Genomic DNA, 26964 nt, shown 5'->3' with positions numbered 1-26964 from the left:
AAAACCCTTTCAGAACATGCAGATAGCATTTAATTTCATGGGAGATTTATTATATATTAAAAAAAACTGGAAGGACTTCCTGTCTTCTTTTTAATTAGCCTATTTAATCACAGCACCTACAAGGCGTCTCCAGTGGCTCCCTCTGGTTGCCCAAATGTAAATGCGGTGGTTCAAATCCCAGAAATGTCGGCAGCTCAACTCTTCATCTAACTCTTTAAAACAATGTTAAAAAAAGAAAAAAAAAAGTTTTACATATCAAGAAATCCATTGGGTATAAATCAATTCTTTCTGCTCTTGAAATTAAAAGAAAAAAAAATCAAATCACGCTTTTTCATATTTCATTTCCAGCAGCTGCAGGTGAACTCTGCTGCTTAAATTTTGTCTGCAGTCATTAATTACAAGTCAAATGTCACTCCCCAACCCCCAGACAGGCAACAATGAAGCATTACTTAAATGTGCTAACCTGCTGGAGGGGGAGACGGGGAAAAAAAGTTAGCTGAATGGGATGTGATTGCGAAGCTCAGACGTGCTTGATTAGCCTTTGATGCTCTGTGACATCTCGCTCCCTCGCCCTCTCTCCTTCTCAATCACACGCCACGGCGAGCCGCCGGTTGACTGGCGTCTGAATGGTCTCGTAACTCGGCGCAGACCGAGTGAATGGCCAGTGATGAACGGGGGAGCGTGCGGCTCGAGTGCGCTGATTAAAAAATGTGACATGAGTGGCAGCCTAATCAGAATCCATACCCACTTTTAAGTTCACATTGCGATCCATACGACACATTTGAATATTCATAACAAATCTGCATCAGGTTTGTCTTTTTTTTCCCCCACCTCTTTCCCATCGAGTAAAGTTGGATCATCTCCACCAGATTACTCCCTGCAGATCCGTATAGATCCGACTGGAGAGCTTCACTCGACGGGATTTGCTCCCTTGAGCTGATTGGATCAAATCTCATCAGGTCGACCTTGATGCAGCCCTCCCATCTGAGCTCCACAACAGCTCTCCATCTGATTATATTCAATTAACTAGCACCCCCTCCCCCTGGACCCTCTACACTCAGCTGCTCTCAAACATACTTTCGGCTAAACCTGGTTTGATTGTAATTACATCGAGCGAACTCGATGAAGGCTTAAGGAGAAAGGATTCTTGCCGTGCCAGTCTGCTTTTTCGTTTAACTTTCATGCACGTTGGGTTTTTCTCATAAAGTTGCATTTAGGATTTTAATTTCTATACATGATCCATTGCGTTACCTTTTGACTTTGAATAATGGCACCTCTCCAAAGTGATTTGTCAGTTCAGTGAAGCAAACGCCCCGGGTTTCAGTCGGGATAAGGCTACTTTCAGTTTTCTTTTGCATAAATTTGAGCACCGTCGAAGATTCAGGGTCTTCATCCTCTGGTGTTGTTCATTTCATGCAAATGGACGCCAAATGTTTTGTATTTTACGTCTCAAAATAAAATAAAAAAACTGATAATTTCCTTCAGCTTCGTCATTTTATGCTATTTTTAGTTGGTCTACTAAACCACATCAAAATAAAATAAGATAAACAGTAGAGCAGTCAAAATAATGATTTTCTGAAGCTGCAGCTTCATGTTGTCAAAATTAGCTTCTCCAGTTAGTTTTGATTTTGGCTGCGCAACCCACAGAGCAGCTAATCACATCTAGGTAATGATCAATTATAGATCAATTTGTTTAAAGCAGAGCTGCTCTCTGAACTCACGCCATCTGTTTCCCAACATAGCATTACCCCAGAGTTCAGCATATAGGTGCATTTATATCAGGGTTTGGTGCTCTTCTTTTTTTTTTTCTTCCTCTGCTCGCTCTAAATGCTAATAACTCAAATCAGCACAAAGTCACACTCCCTCTTGTGCTTGTTTGTGCATCACAGTTGTGTACTTTTTCAACCAAAGCATAAATGCTCGCAAATCCCAAATCCAGCTCATTTAGGTTAAATATTTAATGATTCCCACCACAATGACACAGCCGACGCCACATCTGCTTCCATTGTGCTGCTCACAATGCCACACTTTAATTCATATACACACATTCATTGTTGGCATTATCATTCAATTTTGCTGCCTCTCGGCCTCATCACCTAACTGATTGGCCTAATGAATGGAGTTCTGGGTTTGGTAATGTCCCAAGCATTATTGGTGTGCTTGAATCTGACACATACGGATAGAAAAAGTGACAGATGTTGCTGTATAGGATGGGATGATGAGGAGGGAAAATGACCAGCAATCCACCCACATACAATTAATAAACAGCACTGGATAAAACATTTATGAAGTTTTCATCCAGGTGATATATATTTAAACTGACGTACTCAGTAGTCATATAAAATACATTATTGTGAAGAACTTGCTCCATTAAAGCCTTCTTGATTAGTTTGGTTTCTTTTCGGCTCATCATTTGTCAAGCTGTGACTTGTAACGTAAGTGATTCATACATCACTTCATCTCCTTCATATTGACTCTAATATAGTCAGAAAGTAAACATGCATATTGGCTAAACTGCAGCAGGTTGCATTTAGGTTACATTTTTAGCCTGAACTGTATTTTGCTGCTTTCAGCTGAGCTTGCCGATGCAGATAGATGAACCTTTTTGCTGCTGACATTTAGTACCGCTGGTTGCCATGGAGAACCGACATCACTCACAGCCTAGAGGTGTTTAGAAGAGTGGGAAAAAAGCATTTCACCTGAAATTATGTTTTTGTTCGTTGCACCCTTCCCCACCCGGTCACACATGATTTATTAGATCGATATTGACTTAACATTATATCTTGGAGAATCATTGTCCATCCATATATGAATGTAAAAAGATACATGTACCCAAGTATAGAGCTGCTTTAAATTTAAAGTGAAGTTGGAAAGAAGATAATGACTATTTAATTCTTTTTTTAATTATTTTTGCTATACATCCTAAACATGTCTTGGAAAAGAAGAATAAAAACCAGAAAAAAATAAGAAGTGTGTGAGTGTAAGGCGGATGGAAATATGAAGAGGAGGAGGAGCAGGCGGCGGAGGGGAGAGCCACAGGTGAGAGGGCGCCAGCCTCGCAGCTCCGAGTTAATCACTCCTTCCATTTCTCCGTCAGATCCCGAGAGGAAGGAAGGAGGGAGGCAGAGAGGGAAGGCTGGAAGGAGCAGGTGGCTGTGCGACGGCCACAGGGAAGGGAAAGCTGATTATTGGGCTCTGGCTGTGACTTTTGGGGAGGAGATTTGGAACGTGTCATTTCTTTCTGTGTTTGTGTGTACATGTAGCAGCCGTGCGCCTTTACGAGAACGAGGTTATGACTTCGAGCGCAGAGGGGCTGCCTGGTCCTGTGTACGTTTGTGGGTCAGTGTGTGGTGTTTCGATAGATGTGCAGCAGGAACTGATGTGATGTGTTTTCACTGGGAATGATGAACGAGCTGGTTTTGATATTCCTGTTGCTGACCTGGGAAATTTGAGGCCTGGAGCTCCCTCGTCACCCACAACCCTCGCTCTCTTCCCGTCACCTTCCGCTCATTCCCTCCCCTCTTCTTTCCCAAAGGCCTTTCAGGCCCCGAGTGATTTATGAAGAGTTTACCCTCTCCCTTTATGAGTGTGCATAAATAATAATGTGGCCTGTCACTGTGCATAGCCTGCGCTTATACCTCAGCTGGAGTCTTGCTTTGTGTAGTTGTGGCTTTATTGGGGTTTCTGCTTTCAGTGGGAACACACATGCTCCATCACGCTGACTGATGCTGCAGATGTTAGGACTCAGATACCTTTGGAGTGTGTAGTAGCGCACACACCCTGTTCCTCTTTACCAAAAGTAATGCAGCATACTGCCAAAACCACACACAGACAATTTAACTTTAAAATATTGATGGAAAAACCAAGATTTGTTTCTTAAAGTACTCACATTAGTGAAACGTATTGTAGTGTATACCTGTAGTTTCTGTTATGAATGTGCCAATATAAAAATACATTTTGGATTCTTTCTTTTTTGTTTTAAATATAGTCAGTGTGGACTACAATACTTTTCTAGAATATATAGAAATATTCTTTCTTGTCTCACAATGGGAAAATATTACAATAATTCGAATAAATTTTCAGAAAAGGTAAATTAACAATATAGGAAAAATAGTCTTGTATAATTATTAAAAATGGCAGACTCATCAAAAGAGAGGTTGAGCTGAATAGGGAAGGTTTAAAAGTGCACACGCTGTGTTTGTTTGCTCTTACAGAAACAGCAACAGACTGTTTATAAGAAATTTTTAAAAAGGATAAGCTTTTATATCAAGTTCAAAAATACTTTATTGGCTTTGACGTCCTTTCCATGTGGCTGGTAAACAACCATGTGTGGCTTCTTCAGCTTCTTATATTCTCCTAACAAGTAGTCTATTAACAAGAGGTTTATATACAGAGCAGAGAATTGCCATTTCTAATATAATGCCATAGATATTAAGAGCCAAATGTTCTTGCACTGTCGGTGCAGACACTTCACCCCTTCTCTGTACTCAGACTGTCACTATTCATCACACTCTGCATCCATGGAGAAACACATTCTCTACACATCGTGTTGAACAGCATCTGATTCATCCGTGGAGTGGGAAAGTGCTGCTGTTGCAAACACATTCGGCTTTCAGGAGGTTTCACAGCTTTGCAGCGAAAACGACACCAGATGCACAAATGCAGAGTTACAAGCTATTTGGAGAAAGATTTAGCTCAGACCTTGTTCTGTTGCAGGTCCTGTGTGATTAAGATTTGAAAAGGTGCTCTTTGAACTCTGGTTTTTAACGCTGTAGTTTTAGATGGGAACACTTATTTTTTCCTGCCAGAATGCGACGCGGTCCTTCTGAATTATGCATCTCTTGTTCAAAGAAAGAAATGAAGAATATTGTGAGAGGAAGAAAACAGAAAGGGAAGGGGGAGGCAGTCGTAAGATAAATGACAACAGCAAAAAAGCATCTCAATAGACTCCGGGCAGAGAAACACACACAGAGCGAGAAACGCACTCCGCAGTGCTGGTGGATGCCGATGAGAGAGGAGAAGAAAAATGGGTTGATTAGTACCAGAGGATGGAATAGGGAAGTGTGTACGTTTGCTTGTGCGTCTGGATTTGTGTGATGCTCATGTAAAGGTTAAGAGACTTGAATGCATGCAGTTGCATTTGGCTAAAACAAGGTGGCACTGTTCATCCTTTCACATGTGCAAAACAGCTGACCTAAAGCAGTTGTTTCTTTTAAAAACATCCCACCCTGCATGTCTGCTCCATGCAGGTCTCTCTGCATTTCAGTCATGTGTTTGATTGTGAGCACGTGAATCAATATTTAAAGCCACTCAGCTGGGTCCATCTTTGAGTTGAGTTGCACAACAGCATTGTTTCATTTCCTAGCTACTAGAAAAATCATCAATGATAACTTTTCTCTCATAGAATCAAAGTTATTCAGTCATATGGATCATAGTGGTAAGAAAATAACTTTTAGTTTTACGAGTTTGTGTGAAAGGATGAAACTTGTTTGGTTTTACTTCCACTGAATAAAAGGGTCATGACTCCACCAGCCTGGAAGCTGTCAGTGTCCTAGATTATCGCAACACCAGAGGACGGAAATTATTGTTGAATTTCTGCATGAAAATGGGCATTGTAAAGGAAAATGCAGAACAACGTGTGTGCAATTTCAGTTTTAAGTGCTTCTTGTTCATTTATCTACAGCATTTTATAGTGACTTTCTGGGTTTATCTTACTCAGATCCATTAAAAGCAGATGCACAGATGCAAACAATATTAATAGATATTAGAGATGCACAAATTAATTTGACCCTAATCAGGCGTAATCAGTGAGCAGAAGGTCCAATGTCGAAAAATGTGTTTTGTTTTTTATTCTCAACTCTCCCTCCTTTTTCAGTGTCTAAATATTTAGTCTATTAAAATTTCCAGCCCTTTTGTGTCTTCTGGAGTTTTTTCCTGAAAACTGAAACCACAGCAAAGTTTTGTTTATTTCTAAAACGGTTTCACTAAGCAGTATGTTAAAAGTCGCTTTCCTTTATATATTCCGTTTCACTTTGTATCCTGAGGCATTTTGTTTCTATCTATGCCTCTGAATGAGATTCTCTTGTATTTAATTGTAATCTGGCAGCTGTCCAATCTTCACAGCCAGTCTGATCACATGACAAAAACACACTGTCGTGTCTAACAGTTCATAACACGGCTGAGACCTGCCACACACAGGGTTCACCTGCTTGTATTGGACATGGGGTGCGTTTGTTTGAGAACATGAGACAACAGGGCGACATTATTCAGCTGCAGCAGACGTACAGTCTGCCTGGGTCCATATCAGTGTCTCCCCTCCCAATTGGGCCCAGTGGGGAAAATAAGCCAATTTGTTTCTAGGGATACTAATCACAGCCAGGAAGAATTGAAAGAACTGTGTGTGTGTTAAATAAACACACCATGAATCATGAAAGGTGTTGCTCTTTGTACAGGGACAGAGAAGCCGTGCTGAAAGGTTGAAATTTTTACCTTCCTGTGTTTTCCATAAGTAAGAAACAAGATCCCTTCACTCCTTTTTATGGTCAGTCATGCATTGATGAATGAATTAAATGTTTGAACTTGGGAAATCAAAAGTGAAACTTTCTATAAGTGTATTTTTAGGCTTTAAGCTGAAACCTGAGGAGTTTAATAAAGTGATTTCTCATTTCTAATCATTCTAATCAAATGTGATATTTGCTTGTTTGGAGTTAAGAAAGGGCTTCCTGTTTGCTCTGAAGAAAATTAAATATATATTTTGCATTATGACACATTAAGAGAAATAAACAAATTTAATGTTATCTTGTTAAATTAAAACAAGTTAGTTGATGTAGTTTTAGAGTATTTTGAGACCAAATTGTAGCAAAAACATTGACATGTCCGTGCTGCAAACTTTTATTTTTATAATATCAATATTTTATTTTAAGCTTTACACTAACTCACTGTTTAGGGTGTCAACTAAAACACTTGTGAAATTTGCTCAATTTTTTTGCTCTTTATTTGAAAATGTATTTCTGTGTTTGATGTAAAGTCCATGTTCTACTAAATTAGTTAAATTTACTCACTTTCAGCAGGTGGTATTTTTTATACGAAACACCTAGCACAGAAACTTTGGCCTTGGGAAATCCTTTGTCCATAATTTACATCAAACATTCGTAGTAATAATGATAACACTTTCAGATTTGGGAAAGAAGCCTTTAGAAGAAATTTTCCGGTTCATTGGTAGGAAAATGATTGATGTAGGGTTTAATTAAATAGTTGATTAGATATCAGTAGGAGTTTATTAAAGATGTTTTAGAACTTGACTATAGTGGGCTTGAAGTGAGTTTAACTTTTGGGCATTTTTTATAGGTCCAACAATTAAAAATATATATAAAAGATTGGATGTATGTAAAATATATATAAACTTTCTTCTTCCCAGGGATACACATACTTTTGTAAAGCACTATATGTGAATTTTACATGTCAACTTTCAAAATGGTGTTGCAGATGAAGGCTTAGCAGCAGTAGCACAAATGGTCCATTTTGCTGGAGTTTGACTTTGAAATGACGCAGCAGAGGAGTCATTTTGTCAATACTCAGCGTTTGCTTGAATGATGAGCGAAAGCAGCAGCGGAGCCCACATTAGCATCACTCCCTGCCTGTGTGAGCCATAAAAGCATAAGCTAGCAAAAAGCAGATGATAATCCCCCTCCCCTCACATTAAAATAAGTTGCTGCTCAAAACAACCAAATTGTTTTTTGCGGGAAGGTCACAGCTGCGTCTCTCATCATGGTGCCGCTTGGAGACGCCTCGTTTGATTGATGCCGTCAGTAAGTTTGGAGAAGGAGACGGAGGCTCAGGAGGGAGCGAGATAAGCAGAGAAAGAGGAAGGCAGATAAAGAGGAGCGAAGGCTCAAGATGCATCCATCAACTGGCACAATCAGATTGTTTTCCTGGCACTCCGTTTTTCTCTCTGCTTTGCATCCGCCTGCCTCTCAATTCCTCATCTCTGGCGTATACACATGAATACAGTTGACGAATCTTCGGTGTGCGGCGCTGGCCAGGTGTCGAGAGGATATTGAATCACGAGAGGTTTTAGGTGGGAGGTGGCATTGTGCCGTGACGGATGGCGCCCACCGTTTACACTCACGCACACACAACTGCCATAGTTTAATAGACCCTTTTCACTGTTACATCAGACAAGAGTCATTATAACTTGAAGAAGTGTATCTTTACTTCCGGGGTAATTTTGCCTCTGGAAACTGAAAACTTCATGGATACTCATTACCTTAAGGATATAATGAAATGGTAAGCTTATAAACAACCATATTTAAGTGCTGGATGGCCTTACATAAGGCTTATAATGAAGACAACACAGGCTTTAAGTGTCCAGATTAGTTATATTAGCCTACTGTCAAAATGATCAAAATGACATAATGAGCATTCATGACTAAATGTTTATTTTCCCTTCAGTGCTTCCTGGAGGGAATGACAGACCAGGTGACTATTTTGTGGTGTGATGGTGCTTTACATTTAACTTCTATTTCAATAATAATGTACCATGTTTCGTCACATTAATAAAATTAAAGAAAAGTAATAAATTCGATGTTTGATGTCATTTTTATTTTGAAGATTTGGCATGGAGGTGTCTTTTTTCTTTTTTTTTGGGAACTCAAAAAATCTGCTCCCAAATGCAGTTTGCATGACAATGATCACAAATTGTAAATAATGACCGTTAAGAAAAAAAACAACAAAACGGATCATGCTCTGTGTGCCACTGATCTGCACAAACATAGTGCAATAAAAAGCAGCCTGCAGTTCTAAAAATAAAACAGCAGCCTTTTAAAAAGGTAAAGTATTTAAAATTAAACACATGCAGGCTAACAAATTACTGTTACTACAACTAATGCCTAGAAAGTCAAACAGGTACCTTTCAGGCCAGTTTAGATTTTGTTGTCAAAGAAAATTTGTTTGCAAATCATGATATATATATGTATATATTTTTTTCAAATAGTATTTATGGCTGATGTTTATGCTCCGGAGGATGCGTAAACACCTCCAGAAATAGATACACTGCATCGAGTAAGAATAGAAGTTGTGTGAGATCATGTGAAAAGGGTCTTGACTCAGCTCATCTCATCTGTTGTTTCGTTTTCATCCCTTGTTCCACTTGGGTTATTGCATTTCATTAAGTGGTCATTTCCGTCGCCGGGCTTGGCTAATGAGAGCGTCACGCCGCCGCGCGCCCATTTATCAAAGTATGTAGCCGCAGCGAGCACACACAAACATTTCCTCGGCCTGCCATCATGTCCCCCTCTCAATTAGGCCGGTTTGTCGTTCTCCTGCCCTCCATCCCCCGCTCCACTCAGCCCATCCCGTGTCTTCCTGTCATCTCATGGCGGCAGCCGTGTCATTGTGTTTGACAGCTTCTCATTCTCTTGTCAGATCTCATTCAGCTGCTAATTTCATAGGTACACACCTCAGAACAAGTTAATTCCTCTGAACCGCCCCATCTGCAGGATTTCTGGTCAGATTTTCTTCTTTGTTCACAAACTTTCTGCGGAAGCTTCTCCTGGAGGGAGTTGAGCAGTGAATTCTGCTCCGTTTGCTTTTCTCACGCATGCATGTTGCCACATTGGCAGATTTGGCAGAGTGAAGCAGGTTGCATTGTTGTTGCTGGCAAGATATATGACACGAAGGCCTCACTGTGTTCATGGCTCTTTGATGACGCTACATAATCAGGCTGTGCATTTTCAGCTTCGTTAGTTGGCAAGATCTGCATCCGTATTTCATGCATTTATAAATGTAAACTCAGGATGTCTGCATTCTTAAAGCCTTAAATTCATGTACCTAAAATTAAAGCCTTATGCTTTGTGACTCCAGATGGATCAAGCTTCCACTAGCTAGCTGCCAAGTGCAAATTTATCACTAGTAGGCTGGACGATGTTTATCTTCACCATTGGCTCACTTCATTTTGAAACCACAATGCTACATCGTGCAATTATACAGCGACATACATTATGTGGACAGAAAATGCTCAATGCTGTTGCTGCACTGATCTAAGAGCTGCATTTATGTAACAACTCTGAAGTCTGAGGTCGAGTACATTTTAAACAAGGTGGTCAAGTTCCAGTCAACTGATTATTGATGAATTAAAGTAGAAATGCAGCTGAAAAGGAGCAGAAAATGGAGCTGCAGAAATAAGGAAAAAGGAACTGCAATTAATGTCTTCAAACAACGTAAGAATGTAACAATATCTATAGATAATATTATAAATCAGACAAAACAAAAACCATTTTGTTTTGCAATAGTTTTCTGTCCTGACACAGATCTCATGCTGGTCTAAAAAGTCTTAAATTCAAGTTGGTGAAACCTGCACCAACGAATGGTAAGCTTCCCAGCAGAAGCCTGATGGTGTGTGTCTCTTCCAGCTGGTGGCCGTGTTCGATGACGATCAGCGCAGCAGTACGGAAAGCCCCAGAGACTCCATCTCCAATGGCTACTCCAGCGATGGTGCAAGTCCTGAAGCCATGCAGTACTTCCCCCACCTGGAGTACGAGGATCCGAGCAGAGGGGAGATCGAGGTCAATGAAGCCGTCCTCAAAGCCAGTACGTCGCATTTTCTTAAAAACACATAAAGAACCAAAGCTTATCTCAATCGACACCTTCAGGTGTCGTATGAACGTGAGAAAGTGTATCCTGGTGAAATGTGTGCATGTGTGGGTACGTGACTTAATACATTTCAGCTGTACAAGCTGTGAAAAGAGAGAATTTATTGCCTGTAACTCAATTGTGTGTGAAAACAGATGCAGTGTTGACGCAGCCTTCTCTCCTATCATCGTCACTCAGCTTTTTTTTTTCTCCCCTTCTTATTTTGCTCCTGCTTTCACACATTGCTGAAGCTGAGAAGCACGAACAGAACAGGTTCAGTTTTTACGCGTTAGCTGGTGAGAATAGAAGTGAGTTCTATTCACTTTGGAAATAAATTGGAGGAAATAAAAAATATTTTGAAAGCTTAATGACCACAGAATGCTATTTTAATACTGATCTCTGGCAAATATGGCAACATTGACATTGTACAACATTTGTTTCAATGTGTAATAACTTAAGATTGTAGAAATTAGCTTTGGTCTCTACCCACCTCATCTGAAAATCAATCTACTGAAGGTAAGATATTTACTGGTCATAATCTCTCAACAGAACCCCACTTTGCACAAATCTGTCACTAAGGCTCAAACCTCCGTGTTGCACATTTGTGATGTGGAACCACGTCCCAAACATCCTCTACTGGATTGAAATTGTGGAGCTGCATTCCCACAACATTTCACTAAGTAGTTGATACTATTTAGTGATACAAAGAGGGATGAATCCATGCTTTAAATATTGTTTGCACCGCATTTTGACTCATGTTGTTTTTAAAGGTTTCTTAGGCTCTAGAGGCTTTTTTTAATTTGTGGCTGGACAAAAAGAAAATCAGATCAGACAGAGGAGGGAACAATATGAGGTAGATGGCCCAAGGCCAGGAATCAACTGCATTGAGGACTGGAGGCTCCATGTGGTGCGTCTGCGCTACCACTGAGCCATGCGGCGCCCAGGGATCTCATTTTTAAGAGGCAAGTGAATGTTGCAGTCATTAGATCAGTCCATGTCTGTTTCACCATTTGACATGTTGTGGTTTCAGAGATGGTGTTTGACATAGTTTGTTTCTAACGAGTTTCTATTTGAGTTATTTTTCTGTCATTTGAAACCAGCATACTCATTCTCTGACTTCTGACATCAGCAAAGCATTTGTCACCACATAATAACAATACAGTGGATTCTGGGATATGATTCTTGCTCTATTATCGCTGCAAGAGATTGTTTGAACTTCCTCCCCTCCTATGTCCATGAAGGTTCCTCTTCAACTTTGGGATTTGGAGATGTAGTTTAATTAAATTTAATTGAATTTTGGGTCTGGATATCTAGTAAAACCTGTTATTTTATTAAAACCTGGCTAACACATTCATCTTGGAGGTTGTTTTAAGGAGTTTTTCTGTCTTTCATCATCAAAAGGGTTTTTGCAGTCTTCCACCTGAGTGTTTTCTTGCACACATATCCAAATCTTTTGATGTCGCTGAAATCAGAAGTCATTTTTTATGCATAATGAGCTACAATCAGAACTTTGCTGCTCATGCCGTTGTTTTTATGTTGCTATTTTCTTTTGCAACATGAGTACGTCACGCTTATCCACACTGTCAAATACCGTCTCCAAGCTTTGTTACTCAGTTAACATGACAAAAACGTGTCAAATTTTAGATTTTTATCAACCTAAATTGCATTGGCAGAATTGTAGAATTTCACTCACGCTTTGCTTTGCTGTGTAGCATCACTTTGCTGTTCTTTTTTTTTTTTTTTGCAAACCTCTAAGTAAAACCCATTTCCTCATGTCAGTAGTTTAATTTTTCTTTCCTCTATCTAGATGTAATATATTATCTGGTAGTGACTCATCCAGATTCATATTAGTGAATCTCCCAAAGTTGAGCTTTTGCAAATTATTTTTTCATTCGTTTCTTTCCTTCCGACTTTCTGTTGTAGAGTTTCAGGGGCCACAGCTTTAGTTTTCAGGGAATCCAAGTAGTTCCTTTGTTGGAAGTGATTCTTAGTCCCTCCAGGGGCTAAAAAAAAGGCTGTGATATAAAGTCCATCACGTGAATACGTCCAGGATTCTGCTCCAGCGCAGTTCTTTGACGTTCTTCAGTTCACATGAACAGAACTGCCATTATTTCTGCTACTTCAGACGTATAACAATGATTACAGCTCTCATTTTAAACCATAGACCTTGCTGAAGATCAAATCAACTCAAGTGAAAGGGAAAAACGATTAGATAAGCCTGGTTCTGATTTAATAAAAGGCTATCTGATCATTTTTGAAGCCCTTCTGTTCACCTCTGTCCATCTGTTGACCTTAGTGAGCCGTGATGAAGCCACACACACAGCTGCCCTTTTGCCACTCCTCACCGTGTGCCCACCTTCCCCTCATGCCCCTTCATCTGCCTCTTTTCCACCCAGACATCGCTCCCCCTTCACTATTCAGCTTCCACCACCTGCCATCCAACCCAGCACCCATACCCTTCGACCTTGACCCCCATCCAACCCATACTCAGCGCCCCTGCTTTGCTAGTTCTAACTAGATTATCACTGTCGCCTGTTAGCATAACCAAGGTCCAGCCAAGCATGAATGGACTGAATCCAGTCGCGCCAACCACACACACCCAGTCTTTAACCCACTGGGACCTCTTCCTGCACCCCCTCCCCAACCTGCTCTTCAGCCCTGTTGGACCTTGACTAATTCAGTTAAGATGTGACCCTGTGACGCCCCTCCAACAGAGCCAGACTGACGCAATAAAAGCTGCTTTTGTCATGACGACATGCATGCGTGGGTGCACAACACGCACACACGCATTTGGACGAGACGACAAAAGATTGCGCTTCTAAGTTAAACAGCCATTACACCCAAAACTGACAATCGAATGTCAGTTTTGTCACATAAAGAATATTGTAGAGAAATGTGTACTTTGGAGGATTTCACGTGTTTCTTCATCTGAATTTTAAAAACAAGAAAATATGAAACTCTCATTCCACCAAATGTATTTTTTTTTTCTAAATAAGAAACAAGATTTCTAAAGAAAACCAACCTTTAGTGTGAAAAACAGTTTTTAAATAGAATGTCCTAAAGTTTAACATGAAAGTTTCAGAATTCAACACCCAAATACGTCAAAGTATTTTGGTCTTAATTAATAAAATAAAAACATCCCCAGATTCAACTAAGCATTATTTAATCTACTGAAATCCAACCTAGCCTGAACTATTTCACCAAACTGAATCAGGGAAAATCAAGACCACAGATGTGCAATGCTGGTAGAGAAATACTCAAAGACTTGCAGCTGTAATAACAGCGAAGCACATTTAAAATGTAACTAAAATACAGGGAACCTCTGGCATTCATGGGGTTAGGAACCACAACCACCTGTGAAAAGCCATAATCTGCATTTATTCAACCCTTTCTAAAAATACTTATGACTGCCTATTTAATAGTTCAAACACCACATATACCTCAGCATAAGCTGGAGACCAGTCTTAGCATTACTGCAGAAGCTAACATCTGCAGCTTTCTGTGCAACCAATCAGTGTCAAAGAAAGTAAGTGGCACTTCTGAATTGATAGCTTTAAAATTGCGCCTTAATTTAATTTTCCAAACTGCATTTATTTTTGAATATCTTCTATGTGCTATACTGTAAAATCTTCAAATAGGAGAATTTCCTGTAAATAAAGTAGTAATTGGTAAATCAAAAAGCACTGGACTGGGAATACATGGGGGTCTACTTTACAAAATCAGGCTGAATTTTTTTTCTCTAAAAATGTCATTATACGGTATGTCGAACTGGTAAATATGGGATGTGAAAGTTGAAAAAACATTGTTGCATTATAGATGAGGAAAAGCAAACCAACACATGCCTTCAAGCTATAATATTACTGCTTTTGGAGGAAAGGAAGATGGCTCAATCTGTAAGTCTTCTAATATCATGTATATGAAACCACTTGGATCCATGTAACACTGTTTGATTCTTGTTATATTAATAATGTGCCATAGAGGATAATATGGAGTGCATGTAATGCCAGTGAGTGGTGGAAAGGGCCAGGAGTAATTCAGTAATCAGTCAGGCATCAAAGTGTTTGTGTGTCAGGTCTGGCAAGCTGTTTGAACAGCGTGATTGGACTTCACACTTGCCCCTGTGGGATGATTAGTCCTGCATTGATCCACGGCTGCACCAACACACACACACATGCACACTTACACTTCTAGGAAGTGAACGCTTATCGCATCATCCCATGAGCAGCCTGGGCTGGGGCCGCTCAATCGATCGTCAGGAAAGCAAGACCACCCCAGCCCGAAGCACGAAGACACACTTACAACACTCACAAAAGGGACACGTAAAAACAAGCAAGTCGTCGTCTGTTTGCAGCGGATGTGTCAAATGCTCGCTTTCTCATGCAAACGAAACAAACATGCGTCGATTAATATGCTGACTCACACACACAAATCTGAAACATGATAGGTCCTTGTTCTGGTGAATTTATGCTGCAGGGTTACACAACTTTCCCACTTCTCAAAGTGAGAAAATAAACTCCTTTTTTGTCCTTACAACAGCCAGGCATGTGTCACTCAGGAACTCTGTTGCACATGGAGAATCAGAGGAAGATGAACATAAACGTGGAAAAGTTTACAGGGTCTCCTCATTTGCAGCTTTATTATCACAGATCTCGGTGGAAAGATGAATGGGAGAACACAATGAGGGCGTGCTTTTGTGGGATATTGAAGTGGGCACAGAGATGAGACTTACAGGGTGGGGTCTGACTGTGGGTTCTCTGATTATAGGTGTATAGTCCTTCAAACTGGTAAACCTTAAATATATGATGGATCTACTTTTAGGTTTCCACTTTCCCCCCACCTTTTTAGAGGTTGGAAAACATCACAAAGATGGTGAGGGATATTTTTTGTTTATTCAGCTGGAATCACTTCAAGCATGCCAATCTTACTGTTTAAGCTAAAGACTGTAGAAGTTGCTTTCAGACTGACTTTTGATCATATCTTTTTGTTTTATAAAATGTAATGTTTTCATGTATCAATCTGTACATTTCTACGTCGCATAGTTTGCCGTCCATCCGACTGCCCGTCCTTTTCCCCACCTAATTTCTTCTTTTATGGCTGCTTTCCTGCCTTCCTAACTTCTTTCCTATTTTCCTGTTGCCTTGCAAAAATATAAAACTTTTATTTACAAATTTGCATCTGAAAAAATCTGCCTTCTTAACTTGAAAAATGTTTAGAATCTCTGGATCTGGTTTAGTGCTGTAATTAACCCAACTTTAGGTATTTTGGCACATCAACCACACTCATAAACAAAAAGGTTGTGTTTGCCAGTTTTTCCACACTTTGGGATGTATAAAAAGGAACATGGCAAGAGAACCTGGCGACTGCTCCATTAACGTTTTTGTGTAATGTGCTGTTGGTGCCAAATTACTCAGTAGTGTGAGATTGAAGAACCATAGAAGCAGATGCACTAATAATTTTATAATCTGTGAGACTCAAGTTTACCACCAGAGATGATTAAACCCATCTGTCACGTTTAATTTACTTCTCCTGAAACTGGAAGCATTTATTTTCAACAAGTTCGCTTAATGAACAACTTGACATTTTATAAAATGCAGTCATATTTAACTTAAAGTGGACAATAGCTTTTCGTTGTATTTGTTAGAGAATTATTTGAAGGTGTTTGGGGTTTTTGCTTGAGATTGATAAAGGAAATAAATTAATACATTTTCAAGTTTTATTTCACTTTTGTGAATATCCTCGGCTTTACGTACATAATTTTAATCTTATTTTTTTTATTTTTTGTTTAGTTAGCTGCAGTCTGAAACTTTGCCACTAGATGGTGCTGAATCTGTCACATAAATCATAACTTCATGTGACAGACACACTTGTTCTGTCAGTACTGATATAATACAATTCATTTAGGGTTTTATTAATATGTGGACGATATTTTATTAAATTAGGATTTAAATGGTGACTTCCTTTTTAAGAAAATCTCCATGTTTTGCATGTTTCAAAGCTTTGACATGTGGAGCAATAATTTATAGATGTTTTCTGACCTCTGACCCAGGTGTCAGAATTTATTTTGGTTTAGCTAAAAGCTCTATTTAGGCTTGTTTTCAGTCAATTTTGATTAAGAATTCCTGCAGGATAATCTTATTTATGGTTTTCTAAACGGTAGCTGCTGTTAAAGACTCACATGTCACTCTCATCAATATCCCAGGGTCCTTAGTGGCACCGCTTGACCTGACTGAGGCTAGCACGGGTCAGAGGTCAACGCTGGTGACCCTCAGGTTCCTTCACATGGCCGGACTGGTGCTCCGGGACTCTTTAAGTAGTGGGAGGATTAATGGAGCCCGATTTGACTTTGTGGATAAACGAGGGAGGATTTATGGGGCTGACGGCTGGGTAATGGACCCTGACTGTGACCATGGAGCGGCCTCGGCCACTTCACAAAGTCGCACCGTTGACATTGTGTTGAAGAACAGCAGCCTGAGTGGGTGGTTCATGGATGATGGTTCTCTGTAAGGCAATCTATTTGTTGCGCTCTTTTAGAAAATCAAAAATCTACTGAATCCCGTCAGCTACGGTGATGCCCAGTTGGCCTTTCAGCTCTAAAAGGGGTTTTGGTGTCTAATCAACCTTAGTTTGAATTCCTTGAAGGTTATTATTTGAAAGGCATACTTTTTTTTAGTAGGGTTTTACAAAATTTTCAACATTAGTGTCAGTAGTTTTCATTTGTACAAACATGTTGAGACACCATACAAGTTGACATGGCAGTATAAAAACAACTAAAGGCAATATAAAATGAGCTAAAACCAACATTTTAAAGTGAAAAGATGGATTTTTTTTTCAAGGGATTTAAAGATAAAAGCACCAGTCTTATTTCCAAAGACATAGTCTATTTTAGATGGATAGCTTAGACGAAAGTTAGTAATATGACCTATTTTTACAGTAATATTTTCTTTTAAAATACTTAATTTCAAAAACAAAAGAAGTATTTCCTTTTGTCTATTTATACCAAGACAGCAGCATCTGGTTTAGTTAAATCCCAACTCCTTTTTGATGAGAGAAGTGAGGAAAAGGAAACAAAAAGCCTCTGAAAGAGAATGGTAATCTAAATGATGTGGATTATCCACAGTTAAAGCTATTTTAAGGCTGTTTAGATCACTGGTATCCAAACCTTTTAAACCGCGGAACAAATTTGTCTCGGGCCACATTTTCCTTTCTAATTTAAACCTCTAAGTCATTTTATTATGTTGTAATATATAAAAATCCCATTAAAAACAACAAAAATGTCCATCAACACCATTTGTTGAATGACCAAACTTGAACTGAAGTCTGCAAATAGTGCTTGAGCTCCACTTTGGACACCCTGGTTTATGTTGTAACAAACATATTTCTTCAATATATGCTATTTCTTCTCTTAATGCTGCCTTAAAAGAACATTAAATGTATTTTTCTTTGTCCAGAACCTCAAATCCTCAGCCAAATAGTATATTTGCTGTAATTAAAGAGAAGCAACATTTTGAGTTATCTGTTATGAGTCAGTTTAAAGTTTCTGAACTGACAGAGGATGAGACTGTTTGTGGTAACTAATCCACCAGGCAATTAATGGTTTATAATTAGAAAAAAGAATGACCAGACAAATGGCAACACGACATAGAATTGGCTGAACATGTGGTTTAGTTAGTTTGGAGCTGAAAGGATATTTGTGTTTGTGTCAGAAATGGTTGGAATGATAATTTTTCATCCGTCTACCACCACTAACCACAGTCTCTCACACACACAGAGTGACCCCCTGTTAGTTCCTTCTTTCTGACTTGTTTTCCCCTCTGCTCTCTTATTCTGACCACGTTAGATCAGGACCCTGTCGCTGACCCTCCAAAGAGAGATTGATTACAGGAAAAGAGGAGAATTTTGTTTGCTTTCCCTTTCTGTGTCAGTTTTCTCCTCTTCCACTCTTTTCTGTAGCTTTTTATTTACCCCACTCTGCTCCCCCACCCTCATCTCTCTCACCCCATCTTTATTTTTCTCCTCTGTCAAGTAAAATTTGAAGCTATAGATTTTTCTTCCCCATATACCAGCCTACTCCCTTTGGGGGTGGATAATAAAAGCAAGGCACAACACATGGGTCTAAATTAGATTGCTTTGAGTTTGTTTTATTGTGGATTCGGACCTGCCCATGTTTGCGCTCCTTCAGTCGGCTCTGGTTAGATGTGGAGAAGGGCTGCGGCGAGGGTGCACACATGAACGTGATGCAAAATGATATGCTGTGACATAGAGGCGCTCTACGTTTGTTCTAAAATAAATGTGACAAAGAAGGTTGTAGGTTTAACTTTTGACTTGTAGTTTTTTGAAAGATTTGATCTGCTCAAAACCTTTCTGAAAACGCCTCCACCGGTAAGGCAAATCTAAAACTAAACTTTCACCATACAGTTTTTTGGCATTGTTTTGCTGCAAGTCTGACTCCTCGCTACTCACTTTGTCCTCACAGATACACCTCTGTTGGTGAGGAGCAGCAGCGACTCCGTTTTGGCACCGCCTCACGCAACAACCCCTCCACCTTCACCTCCACCTGATGACCAAAGCATGGAGCCTCCACCCGAGCCAGTAAGTGTTTCCATCTTTATGATGGAAAAAATATACCAAACATACATTACAAGATTGTTTATTTTGCCTTTTTTTTTTTTTTTTTACATTCATAGGGGAAATTTTAAGACTCTTCTTAGATCAACATGTTGCATTTCCAGTTTGTCTTAAACAAGGCTGGAACTAATTTTTCTTACAAAAATATTTAATTCACATTCACATTTAGCACATTCTGCATATTTTGCATTCAATCATATTATCCTTTTATATAGAACATTAGAAATACATTAAAACATAAAAAAATATATATGTCTCTTGAATTTAGAAAATGAATTACTTTATTGTATGTTGCATCATTTGTTCTAAAGCTTCTGCTAAATCAATATAGCTTTTGGATAAACTGACTAAATTTTTGATTTTGCTGAATTGTAACCAGGTGAAGCTGAAACTGTGGCTCTTGAGGAGTTCAAGGTCGAACATATTTACAGATGAACATTTTTATTTTATATCCTAAATACAAAATGGACATACATGTATATATTTTTTTGTACAGTTTTGACTTAATTGTTGCTCTGAGTATGTTGTTTTCTCTGCAATTTTTTTGTCTGTATTGTTAAATTAATAATTAATTGTTTGCTAAAGTAGTTGACGCTCATTTCAATAATCAATAAATCATGATCAGTTGAACTAATTGTTTCAACCTAATTTAAACGAAGCTGGAAGTCGACTTTTAGCCTCGCTCTGAGCTTCAGGCTGGATTCAGAAAGGGCCACTTTTTAAAGAGCTGGCCTCCTTTCTGTGGCAGAAAGCCATTAAAGATGCTTTTGTCTGCTGCCTTTTCTTATCCTATGCGTGTAGTGTTGAAGCACTATGAAGTCAAACGAGAGTGTGTGTGTGTGTGTGTGTGATCGAGGGGATAGCTCAGGTTGTTCGCTCCCGCTGCGTTCGGCTCAGCGGTGACTAAGCAGAACACGGGCATCAGTGGGCGACGAGTAAACACAATGACAGGGAACATGTTTCCTGTCCAGGAGACACACTGGGCCTCATGTGCTTCAAGCAGAGCAGCTGGACCAGAGTGAGCACGCTCCAGCTGTACATATGTCTTAAAATAACCTGACAACTGTTTTCACAAAGTCCAAATCTCTGCTTGACATATGACTGCAAATTAAGGCCACTTCAGTCTTACTAAACCCACACGATGATGATTTAGATTTAGCAAGAAAAAACAGTTAGAGGCCCCATTATACATTAATAAGAACTTATTGAACTTTATTCCTACTTGAATACAATGAAAGGTATGCAGACATGTTAAAGTTTAACTGTGTATTTTGCAGTGAAATTATCTGCAATCGGGTTCTTTTTTATTTTGTATTTTTTGACAGACAGGCACATCCAGGAATCTTTCTGTCCATCCATCCTGATGTTCATCTGAACATCCATCCATTAGGCTGTCAATCAGTCTGTCCATCATTACTTGTTGGTCTGTTTTAGTCAACATTTCAGACTGTTTGCATTTCACTTCCTAAATCTAATGCACTGACCATCCATCTTATGAAATGAATCCTAAATAAAAACACAAGTCATTTTTAAGTTATTATATCCATCCATCCTAGTGAAAATGAATTACACTGTATTACCGTAAAAAAAACAAAAAAAAACACTCTCACATCTCCACACATGGTAACTGAAATAAACGCAATCGAAATACCTAGATTCATATTTGCACTTTCATCCACTCTATCTTGAAGCAGCTATTGAAAGGCAGATTAAGTGTAATTCACCCTGATACTGTGATGAATATGTGGCGTGTCCCAGTAATGGATTTATTTTTCTTCTTCTATGGTGAAGGCCAAGGTTGGCCCAGTTCTCTCAGCTCATACGTCTCCTAGTCAGCCTTTCAGAGGAGCTAATGAAACTGGCAAAGGGCTGAACAGTGCTAAACATGCAGACGGCTCTTTAATTAAACTGCACTCGCTGCCACATTCAAACCCAATAAATGAGACCTTTAATTTTACCAGCCTACTGTAGAGACTGCTGAATGCTTTACTTGCTGCCCCTCTCACCTCGCTCTCGTTCTTTCTACTTATGTCTCTGACGTGTTTGCTCATGTCTGCAGAGAGCGCGCAGAGCATCGGTGTGTGATCGTGGCGTTGAATCCGTGGGTCAGGGAACATGGGCGACTGCACTGAAGCTGTGATCTTTACCGTCTCGACTCGCTGACACGTTGCTGATGGGAAACACACGAGCAAAAAAAACACACATCTCATTACCCATCTGACAACAACCACAGACACACAGCAGGCACCTCTCACATGTCTGCACACCTGTACTGACAACAAAAAGCACCTGAAATGCAGAAACATGGGCGACGGTGTGCAATACCATAACACAGGAGACAACCCGTTTGTCGTGCTTACGTAGCTTTAAAGACAGCTTTCATAAATTATGTGAGCGTTGAAGATGAAGCTACAGATCCTGTTAAATTTCTGTCACTCAGCATGCTGCAGGATGCATTTAAAAAAATAAGTAAGACAGCCATTTTATTTGTGCTAGCAATGTCTTAATTTCGTCAGCTTTCACGTCTAATCCCTGTGGGAATCACAGCTGAACATTAAGCGTTAAAAGACGAAGCAGCTTAAATAGAAGTGTAAGAACAGAAAGTGTTGAGTTTTAGCACAATTACTGCATTTAAACCTCGAATTAAGCTCTCTAGACTTAAAGTAAAACATTATTCTTGTCACCAATCAACATCAGTGGAAACTCTGGTATAGTTTAATTGAGACGCTGTTAGATTTTGCTTATCAGCTCAGTTTCATTTTAAAAGATCCAGCCATCGTTACTGGAGCTCAAACTGATGGTTTGAGGTGGCTGGCTGGGCACAGCAGGGATTATGGGACTACTGTTGTCACATGTAAATAAACTGGAGTGATCACCCTGAAAACTTTGACGTGATCCTTTAATGTTGAAGCATATTTCAGCTGCATCACACTCAGCCTTTTACATGTTGCGTTGCACTGACATGCACATATTTATGTACAACAGCAGCATGTGTGGCTCTGTGACATACGTTCACCTGCATGTCTACCGTGTTTTAAGATGCTAGTCCCCATGTGCTTCATCTAATGTTGATGCGGGGAAGATACGCAGCAACAATGGAGCCTCCAGCTCATCTTCCTGCCCCCGCACACACGCATTGTCGGGTAATCTCGCACTGCCCAGATAAGTGGGTCAGCATTTGTGCAGGCAACATATGCTTTTGAATTCATGAATACGTGATTTAAAAAAAATAAAAATGTTTTCCGCTCTGCAGAGTTGATGTGTGACTGTATTATTGGCAGCGGATGCATGCGTGGGTGCGTGTGCGACTCATAAAAGTGTGTATGTTTATTGTGAGGCAGCGAGGGTCCACTGGGAAGCTGGGTGTGGTGGAATCGGGGGGGTTGCTAAGGAGTCGGCTGGTGGGCGGGAGCTTTTTAGTCATTAGAAATGGTGACACAATGAAAGTGACAAGGCAGAAGGAACTAATTGCACCCCTCTTGTTTTTAGTGACGCGGGACAAGTCCTAGGTCCCACTCAGTGGCTGCATTCGTGCAACATTTCGATATCGTCTCTGTCTTTTTCCTCTTTGTGGATTTCTCTCTCCGTCTTGCCCCGGGGTTGTTGATTTGGCTTAAAAATAGAGCACTGGCTGACATGGGGCAGGGATAAATGGAGGAGGGGGAGGGAGAGGTAGATGGATGGACATACAGTAGATAGAGTGAGGAAGGAGCAGCGCGCGTCATTGGAGCTCAGAGTCTGGCCGTCATTCTCTCTCCTGTGTCTGCAAAGGTGATTGATGGCAGAATTAGATTGTTTCACTAATTAATGTCGGGCCTTCTTCTGCCAGCTCAGTGGCTGCTGCTTGTTTAGCCTAAAGCCTGGAAAAGGGTTATGTTCATAACATACTAACTTTGATCATCTCTTTTTTTGTGTGTTGAAGATCAACAATGCACTGAAGGGAGCCCTGGAGAGACTGAACACGGAGAATCCCCCACCCAAAACGATGAACCAGGTTAACTTCAGGTAAGTTATTTGACGTTGGGATCATCCAGTAGCTTGTTGGAGTGATGGGAGACAGGCTAGGATTAGCACTAATGTCTTTGTTTGACAGCCTGACACTCTGGCTGGATTAAACCGTCTGATGGATGACAGTCGACTGTGGATGTGTCTCATTAGGTTGCTGGGGGTATAATAGAGTTTATGTGGGTGCGATTAGGAGTACAAGACGATTCTTTCACCACTCTGACTCCAGTTTTCATACGGTTAATGTTGCTTAACGTACTACAGGCAGATTATTTTCTAGAAAAGACTAGAAATGTTTAAAATTGTACTTTCCAGATCTGGAGAAGTTTGGAAAAACTTATAGAAAGTAGAAATGTTTGGATTCACAGAATCCATTCCCCTGTAAATGTCTAAAACATCCATCTGATTATCCATCCCTTCAATTGTCCAGTATTTTTTGGATTAAAAAATTATGATATAATATATAGGTACAAAAAGTATTGAGTCTACCACCACTCATTTATATTTTGCTTGTAATGGGGCAAACCTTTTCATAAATAAAGTAATGATGATCTGAATTTGTCAAAGTTTTCCCTTAGACATGAATCTTTTAAGTGCTCGGTGTTTGTGTATGCCTATTAGGAGAATGAAATTGTATTGATCTGCGCAGATCTTCGTCTGTCTTGAAGTCATTTCCTCAGTTCTCTCTCTCTCTCTTTTTTTGTCCACCTCAAATCTGCTTCAACACATTGTTTGCACATCCTCTGCATCCGATCCGCGCGGCTCTCTTAAAAATAACTGGAGGGAATCACAAGTGTTCAGAGGAGGATGTGACTGAAGTGGCAGATGGTGATTTTTCAGTGTTTTACAGTACAGTGGTGTCTTGACAGCACTGTGATACAATGGAGGCACGCCTGTCAAAGCTGGTTTGCCATGGTAACAGATGGCTAGCAGTTGAAGAAAGCACAGTAAGCAACTGGGGGGACATCATCCAGGGTCCAGGCTGCAGGTTTACTCACTCTACCTCCATATATGTAGAGGAAGTCAAGCAAAAGAGGGAGCTCCATCTGTCTCCATCTCCTTTCAAGCCCCCACCACCCCACTGGAATGCCTGTGTTTGTTTGTGTTCGTGATGGTGGGATGCGAAAATGGGTGAGCGGAGCTACTCTGCATATTAGAGTGCGGCGCTAACGAGCGACTGCTGCCTCTGATGAGCTTGTTTGTGCAGCAGTTTGTTTTTTATGCGAACGGAAATGGGCTGAAGCTGCTTGTGTTTTTTTTTTTCTTTCTTTCTTTTATTCCGTCTCACACACACACTCCAGGAAAATGCATTTATATGATTCAGAAAGCAATCGTCCATCCATGTGTCATCCCAACCTGGCCCGATTGTGTATCACATCTAAAAAGGAAAAACTTAATTAAAGCCGTTCTTTTGTTGTCGTGTGTAATTCTAATGCAAGCGTGTTCTCTAATGGAAGGAAACGTGATGCATGTGTGTACATGTGACTTTTCAATTTAGAGGAATGTGACTGATGGTGTTTGTAAGTGTGCAGTAGATGTGGCAATAAGAATGCAAATGAGGTGTGTGTGTGGATGTGTACATGAGTACAGTATGTGTGTGACCCTGGCGGAGGTTAATGAGAGCCGGTTGGCAGTGACAGAGGAGCAGCTTATAATGATCCCAGCTAGACCTTGGGCCTGTGCACGAAACACATAAACCTTGAACTTGAGTGTTTTTTTTTTTCCTCTGTTGTTTTTTTAACCCAAACAGACAGCTTCTTTTTGTTTGCATTGCAGCTTTGAGAAAAGTCGGTGGGAAATCTCCATGGGGAAGACGCGCTCCTCCAACTCCACCTGCTCCCTTTGAACTATTTTTATAGCTCTCTTTAGGTTTAAGGAGAAGGAAAATGCTTGTCTTCATCAAACATGTTTGCCTTCTGCAGGACAGCTCTCAATCCCTCTCTCCAGCATTCAGTTGATACCTTAGTGGGAGATTTTTCCCTCAGCTTTGTTTTTACATTACTAGAAGCAGTAGAAGTTGCCCCTGCTGACCACAATTTGCTGCAGGCTTACAACTTCTACTGACTTGTTCCTTTGTTCAACTGCATTTTATATATGAACCAACATCACTTTTACTAAAGGTTTGTGCTATAAAAACTATTTTTCAGCTCAGATTTATTTCTACGTTTTGGCTTTTTTGTGAGGTGGCAATATGAAGTGAATGAAATGCAATTAAAAAACTGCACATATTGTAGTTAGCAATTTGTTTATCTAGATTCACAATATGGAATCTCAGAATCGCAATATTGCTTAGGGTATTGTATTTAAAATGTCAGATAATGCATATCTATAATATATTTCAGCAGTTGGATAATCTGCTTTCTTCCCATCATATTATTGGGCATAAACATATGCAGATGATGTGTAAAAAGAATGATCTGAAAAGGCTTCCCCGTAGAAATGGGAAGCTGCTAAAGATCGACAGTTTTTGCAGATTGAGCTTTATTACTGCACAATTAGCAGAGTGTACATTCCTGACATGTTTTATTCAACAATAAATGTGCAAATGAATGACTTTGAAATGGAAAACTATCAAGATAACGCCTATTAACGTGATTCCAATATCAATTAGTCTCATTAACTAAATGATCTGCCTTAATTACAATGAATTTTAAAGAGATTCACACCAGCTTCCTAAAAACAGCATTTTGTTCTCCACTAGTTTTGATTCATTAAAAAAAAAAACACACAGAGCACTTTACAAAAGTTACTGCTGTGTCTGACACTCCATGACACCAAATGTACTTCTTTATGCCCAATAATCTTTTTGAACAAATATTGCATGTCTCTATATTAGCTACTGGAGAGAAAAATCAAACATATTTAATAACATTTTTTATGCACCTTATTGATATTTAAGGTGGCAATATGCAGTAGATAAAATGCAATAAAAACACCCTGCAAATATTGATCTTAATGTATTAAAATGGAGCTTAATTTTAGTCTGCAAATACTGATCTAATATTGCTTTCTGGTTGACAGAAAGGCTCTATAGACGTCTTTTTATAGATCAGACAGAAATGTTGCCATCCCTCCCCGCCCAATATCACAAGCCAGCATCTTCCTGCTGATCTGCCCTGCTATTGTCCTTGTTTATCTCCTTCTAAAAAGCAACAGTTCAGGACTGAGCGGAGATTATTAGAGGACGAGATTCTGTTTCATCTCGATCTGCTTCCCTGTCCGTCTCCTTTTTATCTCCCGCTCCTCTCTTTTGTCCAGCAGCTAGATTGGGTAGTCGAGAAGCAGCCTGATAAGACGTGAAGTAGCCAGCTGAGTCCCAGTCACACAAACAGAACGCACGCACACAATAATGTTTGGCAGGACTACCTGTAAGCTAATTTGTATCCCTATCTTTGTAGCCTGGAGGCAAATGCAAATGAGTTTTGAAGAGCTTGCAGAGAGCTGAGTGTATTTAGGTTTGTCTGCACCATATTGTGAGCGTCGTGATTTATTCCCTCTTTCTCTTTTCTTGGCAGTACTCTTACAAGGACGATTGAGTTCCCAGGTGACCGGGCCCCCCTGGGTATCCATGTGGTCCCCTACTGCTCCTCCCTAAGTGGACGGTGAGGCTGACTCATGTTGCGATAGCCAGATGGCAATGTTTACATATAAATAAGCTGAAAAATATATTTATCAGCATTCTATCTTGTGTGTTTGCCTCTGAAT

General features: G+C 39.9%; 1 protein-coding gene across 2 annotated transcripts in view; it reads left to right on the top strand.

The window, feature by feature from the left end:
• The window catches only part of pard3ba (par-3 family cell polarity regulator beta a), a 116202-nt gene that overhangs the window by 11212 nt on the left and 78026 nt on the right, over positions 1 to 26964 (top strand). The window contains exons 3-6 of one of the 2 annotated variants that reach the window (XM_055059534.1): positions 10410 to 10587; positions 19103 to 19218; positions 23177 to 23259; positions 26775 to 26861. In XM_055059534.1, coding sequence (XP_054915509.1) covers positions 10410 to 10587; positions 19103 to 19218; positions 23177 to 23259; positions 26775 to 26861 — 464 coding nt within the window. Of the gene's footprint in view, positions 1 to 10409; positions 10588 to 19102; positions 19219 to 22870; positions 23026 to 23176; positions 23260 to 26774; positions 26862 to 26964 lie in introns of those variants that run through there. The other variant, XM_055059535.1, reaches the window with a different exon arrangement.

This window comes from Poeciliopsis prolifica, unplaced genomic scaffold (genome assembly GCF_027474105.1).
Source record: "Poeciliopsis prolifica strain line A6 unplaced genomic scaffold, Auburn_PproV2 SCAFFOLD055, whole genome shotgun sequence".
Lineage (NCBI taxonomy): Eukaryota > Metazoa > Chordata > Actinopteri > Cyprinodontiformes > Poeciliidae > Poeciliopsis > Poeciliopsis prolifica.
This window is presented reverse-complemented; position numbering and strand designations above follow the sequence as displayed.